Source organism: Sinocyclocheilus grahami, unplaced genomic scaffold (genome assembly GCF_001515645.1).
Source record: "Sinocyclocheilus grahami isolate Dianchi unplaced genomic scaffold, SAMN03320097.WGS_v1.1 scaffold876.1, whole genome shotgun sequence".
Classification (NCBI taxonomy): domain Eukaryota; kingdom Metazoa; phylum Chordata; class Actinopteri; order Cypriniformes; family Cyprinidae; genus Sinocyclocheilus; species Sinocyclocheilus grahami.
In genome coordinates this window covers 775,969-783,767 of record NW_015506055.1, presented here as the reverse complement: position 1 = coordinate 783,767, position 7,799 = coordinate 775,969, and the positions used below count along the sequence as shown (strand labels likewise).

At 40.4% G+C, this 7,799-nt stretch overlaps 1 protein-coding gene across 2 annotated transcripts in view; it reads left to right on the top strand.

Annotated features, from left to right (window-relative positions):
* The window catches only part of nfatc3a (nuclear factor of activated T cells 3a), a 77,653-nt gene that overhangs the window by 59,957 nt on the left and 9,897 nt on the right, over positions 1 to 7,799 (top strand). For both annotated transcript variants that reach the window (XM_016248346.1, XM_016248347.1), the window contains exon 9: positions 2,360 to 3,376. In XM_016248346.1, coding sequence (XP_016103832.1) covers positions 2,360 to 3,376 — 1,017 coding nt within the window. The remainder of the gene's footprint in view (positions 1 to 2,359; positions 3,377 to 7,799) is intronic.

Here is a 7,799-nt window from a genome sequence, read left to right as displayed (position 1 = left end):
TATAAAATATTATTTTTAATAAAAAACAATTTTTTTATTATTTAATATTAAATAATACTCTGTTAAAAATGAGCTCAGTATAAAATGTTTTTGTAAGTGATTGCATTTTACAGTAAAAATAAGCATCTGTAATCAATAATCTGGTCTTTATTAATAATTGAATATAAAATGCGCAAAAAATATATATATTAAATAATTTTGCATTTTGGAATTTGTGGTGACTGCAACTTAATGTCCACCTTACATCAAGAATTGTGTCTGAATCTGGCCTCACAGCAATCATGTGACTCAATTTCATGCAAAATAGTTTTCTTGTTAACTTGACATAACAGTAACAAGAATGGCACACATGTGGGTTTTCACAGCAGAGTCACCCGTTTGATCATGCCAGCGTTCCTCTGCACCGTGCACCAGTGTGGTTAGGGATGAGGTTGTTCCAGTAACAGTTGAGCACCTGGTAACCGCTCATGTAAAATACTTTAAAGAAAGAATCAGCATGATTTACATGTGGCTGGAGGCATGAAAATCTAGGGTTTTCAAGAACTAGACCCCTTCAGTGTCTTTGTTTTTCTCACTCTCATTAAACGCTGTCATTATTTTTCCATCTCCCATTGGCTTCATCTGTCTTAATAGTCATATTCTGCAGAATTGCTTTGCATTTTGGAAGATTTTCCCCTATGATAAGTCTGTTGAATGATGAGGTTGGTGATTCACATGACTATTATAATTTCTCACACATGTTGAGTTTACATACATTACATCAGTACGTTATTAGTTTTGCTTTTGAAATTGACATTGAACATCTGATGAAATAGACTAAAATGCAGGGTGTTGTAAAAGGCGACATCTAATTTTGGCTTATAGAGTTTTTAATAAAGTGCAATCGTGTGTGGTTCTCGTAGCAATAAGCCGGTTTGTTATTAATTTCCCAAAGTGAGTCAAACCGAAAAACAGCGTTGGCGTTATTAAATCACACGTGAGCAACTTTTTTTGGTGTCTTTATCTCCGAGTTGCATGCTAACCTGTGGAAGAGATTGAGAGCAAAAAGAGAGGGAGAGTAAGAGAGCGAGATAGGCCCAGCCTCCCGCCCACCCTCTTCACTCCACAAAGCACCCACTCAAATTAGGGTTTCCTGTTTTCCACACTAACCCGTTGGGCCTCAGCCAATCAGACGACTGCACAGGCAGCCAATATTCTGAACAGGCCACGCGACTGTGGTTGCCATGGCATCGGCCCGCTGAGAAAGTGGCATGGCAGGGGGAAGGGCTGAGGTGCTGTGCTGTTAGACTAAAGCCAGACTCTTCATGTGTAATGAATAAGCCGTCTGATGCGATGAGCAGAGATCTTAATCCAAATTCAAAATTAAATACAGTGTGAAAGCTGTTGGGCCTGTGAGGAAGTAGTTTGTAATGAAATAAATTGAATGTATTAGGCTTCTTTGTTGTTACAAATCCACCAGCTTTGGTCCAAAATGCATCTGGAAATGAATGCTATAGGGTGTGTTTATCAACTGAAACTACACTTTTTTTCAGATGCATTGTAGGTACACAGTGAGTAACACCAGACTCAAATGCATTCACACTTTTGAATTCATACGCTCTGCATATCAGGAAACTGCAGTTTTATCACAGTAATGGCCTTGCAGCAGCGTATGGGCTGTGAACTGGATTTTGGTTCCCATTTGGAGCTATGCTGGAGGGTAGACAGCATTCTTCAGTTCCCAAATTCAGCACTGGTTTACATGGCACTCAAGCAGGCAACATATGCTCTCTTAGAGTCCACGGCAAGTAAAAATATCCCCCACTCATGCGGGCCAGGGAAATGGCAGATCGGGAAATGGGTTACTGAATACTGTGTTGCTATTACTCATTGTCTGCGCGTTTGAAGAGACGAGAAGAGAAGAGAAGAAGAGTTTGGTGGAAATACTGATTCAATGAAATATGTGCAATTTTTCTATTGGCCATAAATCTTGAACATATGTTAGTCATATAATGTTGCTGTCAGTTTTATTGGAGATGGGAAATTGGACAGGAGTTCATTAGTGCTGTGAATTTATTAAACTTTAAAAGAAATTGCCAAATCAGTATGGTTAATCACTTTGGTATGCTAATGTAATGGCATTATGAGATCTCAGCAACTCTCAATACGATATCAATAGAAGTATAAATAAAAATACATATTTTATTTATATTACTGAAATGTACCAAAGATGTGAAACAAGATAATTACTGTTCAGGCTAATTCAGTGACATTTTATAGCTAACGACGCATGAAATCTTAAGATTTTCATGTCAAGTTTTCTCTTCCTTCCTTTTTTTCACCCATGTATTTCTCTCTCTTTCTCTCTCCACCCTTGCAGTACGGGTCAAGCAGGAACATAGGGATGATTTGGACTCCCCTGCCGTGCCGCCCATGTCCATGCCTCTTGTCCATGCTGCCAGTTTGGTCTGTGCTCAGCCGCTGTCCTCCCCAGAGCACTCCCACCCACCAGACGGCCTTCTGTCCAGCTCCCCACGTGGCCTGGCTGCAGGCCTGCACCCTCTCCAGGCCCCCTGCGCCCCAATGGGCTCCCCAACTCTTCCCCACCTGCCCCACCTTCAGGCTCAAGGGCTGAATGCACCTCCTGAATGCCAGATGCCCTTCCACCCAGGCCCTGCTGCCACTGCCAGGCCGTCTTACCCACCCATACAGCACAACATGCCCTTCAACGGCCAGCACAGTCTTCCTATGACTACGGGCTCCCCACAGGCATATGAGCGAATACCCTTCCAGGCCGACCCGGCTGGGTGTCACTCCCTGGGTTTGGGGATGGTGTATGGACCGGCTTCTTCGACACCCACCTCTGGAGTGCCTCCGGGGCCTGGCTCTAGCCCTAGCCACGCAGCCTGTACAGGTAGCAACCAGGTCATGGCCCACTCTGCCCCTCACCATCACTCGCTAGGCTACCACTGCCCCGCTCCAGGGCAGGTCCCATCACCCACCCACACATTGGGACAGCCGGCCCCACAGCTCCAGCATCCCCTGGTTTACCATCCGGCCGGGCAGCGGTCTGCCTCCTGTCCCACACCCTCCAGTGCTCCTGTTCATATGGTGCCATCTCCCCACTCTGGGCCCTCGTCCCCCCAACTCCATTCCCTCCCTTACCACTCACCCACCTCCCCGTCTCCTACATCCAACAGCCCCCTGGGGCCCATGGGACTCTCTGGACAGCCTTCTCCACAGGCCTGCAGCCCTGTCCTGGCTGGGTTGTCCCCTGCAGGTCCCTTGGTGCACCCATTGACCCAACAGGGAGAGAGGCTGAACATCAAACAGGAGCCAGAGGATAGAGAGCCCACCTTCCGTACCATCGGTCTACAGGATATTACGCTTGACGATGGTGAGTCTTTGGACTTTGTTAAACAACTTTGTTTTTTTTTTTTGTCTTATGACACTTGAGAGTGACCACTGCAACTTGCAGTTCAGTGTATGGAAAAAAAAAAAATCTTGAGAAATTAGGCCCTTTCGCACCGCTTTAGTTCCAGAACTAAACGTACGGTACTAAAGTACTGGGACGATTTTGCGCAAACTATTTTCCAGTACCATTTAAAGGGTTGCATTCACACCGAGAGTATGTACTAAGAAGTGACGTAAGCTGGTCGACAGCGACGTCATTTGTGCGCGGCGTTCAACAACAGAAACAAAGAACAACATTAACAACAGGAGGATGGAGGATGCTGTGATCGGAGCTGTGTGTTTGTTGTGTCTCGCGGGTTTCACAGTGGACATGGAAAGTCGACGTATACGTAAAGCGATTGAAAGAACGGAAAGGAGGACTAAGAATCTCCAACGACAACTGGCAGTGCTACATTTGCTACAAGTGCCTGCACTTCAGCGTCCGTCCATCGATCGCTGTTCTCCATACTTGCGAAATAAGTTGACATGCTTACAGTATGTTTACACGGCGTTTTAAATCATGGCGGGTGAGGGCGTTTTCATACGCGTTTGGCCAATCAGTGTCTACTTAAGTCACGATTAGTACCAGTTGTGCTGGTTAGACCCTGCTCTGGAGTAGGAGCTAATTTGGTTCTCGAAAAAGGCAGTCCGGTACTAAAATCGCTCCCAGTTCCGGCGGTGCGAACACGCCGAAAAGTGGGTAGTTCCACAATTAGTTCTGGTACTATGAAAAGGTTCCTGCGGTGCGAAAGGCCCTAATGTCCCTCAACAGGACAAAGCAATATTGATACAATTCACCTTTTACATTAAAGGTATTTAAAGCTTCTGGAACTTGTTACTAAAACTTTATTTTAATATAATATACTAAAATCTTAGCATGTAATATAGCATTGACTTTTGACTGGGGAACTCCAGGTTGCATTTGCTTTAGCTATGATGACCAAACCTACATTGCACGAGTCCTTGGTTTTTCCCCTGGTTATGTACTACTCACTGAAATAATTACCTCTTTATTCACTTTATTCATATATGGTCATTTATGGATATTAGAGTAATTTAATCAGTCTACTAGTGTGTGAATAATACATTAAGGGATGAATAAATATGTGTGTGAATGTGTTCAGTACTAACTTAATCATTACTAGGAGAGCAAGAACATTAGAATGTATTAAATAAACAAGCAAATGCTTCATTTACTAAAATGGATTTGCATGCACAAGTTGCCTGGGGCATTACAGTGTTTAGCAGTTCCCAGATCTTAAGAGTGTCGTGACACAGGGCAAATTCATTACACCGGTAATCCTTTTTAGCAGAACTATGAGACCTAATGTCAGTAGTGTGGGGGAGGGAAGCAGAGAGACCGTGTTTGGCATTGCATTGCATTACTGTACCTTATTCCTCTAACTGTTTTTGCATTATGTAATATGCATACTGTTCATAGTATAGCATAATTAGCATAGAATACTCAAATGAACTACTGAATTTGATAGTGTACTGCAAGAATACTCTACTGTATATAGAGCATGCTTCTATAATGCAGTGAGCTCAGTATAACCTTCTATTTTCAGTGTGATGAATGAAGCAGATGTCACATAAACTGCAATTTTAATATACACTACCATGTCAAGAAGCCACTTCTGCTCACCAAGGCTGCATTTATTTGATCAAAATACAGCAAAATATTAATATTTTAAATTAAAAGTTTAATATGCTAATTTGGTGTTTAAGAAGCCTTTCTTGAAAACTGTTGTGGATTTTTGAAGAATAGAAAACTCAAAAGAACAGAATTTATTTTAAACCGTAATCTTTTCTAGCATTATGTCTTTAGTATCAATTTTGATCAATTGAATTCATCCTTGCTGAGTAAAAGTATTAATTACTTTAAATCTTACTGACCACACATTTTTCAATGGTGTATGTTGCCATTTTTATTTTTGTGAAGTTCTCGCCAGTCAAAGAATTACATGCATGTAATGAGGTCATGTGGCAGCATGAACCATACAGTAGCATACTACTAGTTAACATTATTTTTGTCTTTAAAAATATACAGTATTCAGTGTGCACTGTGCAGTATACAGTAAGCACTACACTAGTTATTCTATTCCGAGCATAGCCAGAGCGGGAGAGCTTGTTTCTCAACTTCTGTGTTTATGTGGATATTTTTTGCTGATGGTGTGTTTATGTGAGAAGTTCAGACAACAGACCACAATGGATTCCTTATTCGCAGCTCAGCTATTTATTATTGAAAATTCATATATTTTGTGGGCTGTATTTTGTGCACTTTGAACCTGGTGCATCTATCATAGTAGATTTTTTTTTTTCGTGGATGACTGATGAAAGAGTAATGCTGTAGTTCATCAGCACAGATTTCAGCAATGTCGTCATGTTTTTAAGATACGGATCCTGGACTAGAATGTGATCACGGGGAGTCACTTCTGCTTTCTGCAGTTCTTCAGTTACATATTCAAATGTGCAGTCAGACAGAGTTAATGAACAGCTTGAGTCACTCAAATTAGAAAAGTGCCTGTGTGTGTGTGTGTGTGTGTGTGTGTGTGTGTTTGTAGTGAAGTGTCCATGCAGAATTTGTCTGCGTAATTAAAACTGCCCGCACTATATGTATTGTACACACACACACACACACACACATACACACACAAAATTCTCACTCTTGGCCAGCTGCATACTAATTCACAGATGTGCACAAGCTAATTCAACGTTTCAGATCACACAAGACACATGGTTACACGCATACGTGCTCAATATTTCAGAGTAGGCATGCTCAGCCAGACTAAGTATTCACTGCCTACATGTTGCTCACATATAGCGTCCTCATGAATTCAGTGTGTGAGATGGGATGGAGTTGAGCCTTTTTAAAAGTGAAGTTTTGAACTGATTTCACCAGGGACTGTATCCTCCCTAAAGCACACACTATAAATAGGGTCTGTGTCATTCTGACTGAAGTTCTTGAGCACTGTGAGTTGTTAAGGAGGTCAGAAATGAACTCCAAATAGAACAGAACACAGCTCCAGTCACTGACATAAACCTCCTTTCACGTCAACATACAGCTATCACTACTAGTGAAATGTACGGCATGTTTGCTAAAGCATTGCGATAGGCCTATTTAATGAATAAATAGAAAATTTATAAACACCATTTGGAAAAATAAACTTATGTATTTATACAAAATGATTTACTATTTTGCATATAATGTTATGTATTAATATTATTATTGTTTATTGCATTTGAATGAATACTCTATGGCTATCACTACTATATGTTACTAAAGCATTACGATTTATTACTTTAAAGCATTATTGAATTTATTGAAACCATATAAAAACTATTTAGAAAATTCCAAATAAAATTGAAAAAAAAAAATCTAATGTCACAATAGTAATTTATATATATAAAACATTATTTTTTTCATTCATCCATGGATTGTGATTATTTACAGTATTCCATATAGTAATATAAATCTGTATCTTATTATTATGCTTATTGTTTATTGCATTTAAATAGAAACTTGCTCATTTTTTCTTGCTCTCTCTTCTCTCTCATCTGTTCATAAAAGAGCAATGAATCACTCGTCATGGTTAACTGTAAGAGCTCTGCAGCTGGCTGAGAGTTTCACTAGATTTAAATGTAAGTTGATGTATCAGTCAGACTCTGCAGTTCTTAATCACACTTTCCTGGCACTTTTATGGCCCCAGATACTTCAGTTCCATTTGATGAATCACTTCTCAGTAGAATTCAGTGGTTGTCAGTGGCAGTGCATTCTGGGAGTTGTGTGATTCTGTGTGAATGCAGATGATCGTCAGTGGTGGAAAGAGTACTGAAAAAATATACACAAGCAAAAGTACCATTACCTTCCAAAAAATGTAGTGTGAGTAGAGTTTTGAGTAGTGAGTACTGAGCTGTGGATTCTACCCCCTCATAATAAACGCTGTACACCGCAATTGATACATTTAAAAACGTTGTACATTCTGTAATTCACATTATCTTATTTGTCATAAAGAATGAAGAATATCTATCATCCAGCAGTTTTAATTTTGACTGCCAACTCTTTAAAAATAAATCAAAACAGCACGCAAACAGTATTCAGTTGAAGAAAAGATGAAAGTTATTCTCAGTACAATCATCCCCATTTAAATCATGAAGTTTGAAAGCATCGATTTAAAATCATGTGTAAGGCCATTGAGACAGCATATGCTGTTGTTGCACATAAAATATTAATGTTTAGAACAGTGTAAATACAAACACCATTAGAAACTCATAGTTCAGCGTCACACACCATGATATGGGTTCAAATGAGAGCCCATTTCTCTCCGAAACGGTGCCAGTTTTAGCGTTTTGCAATAAAGAAATAA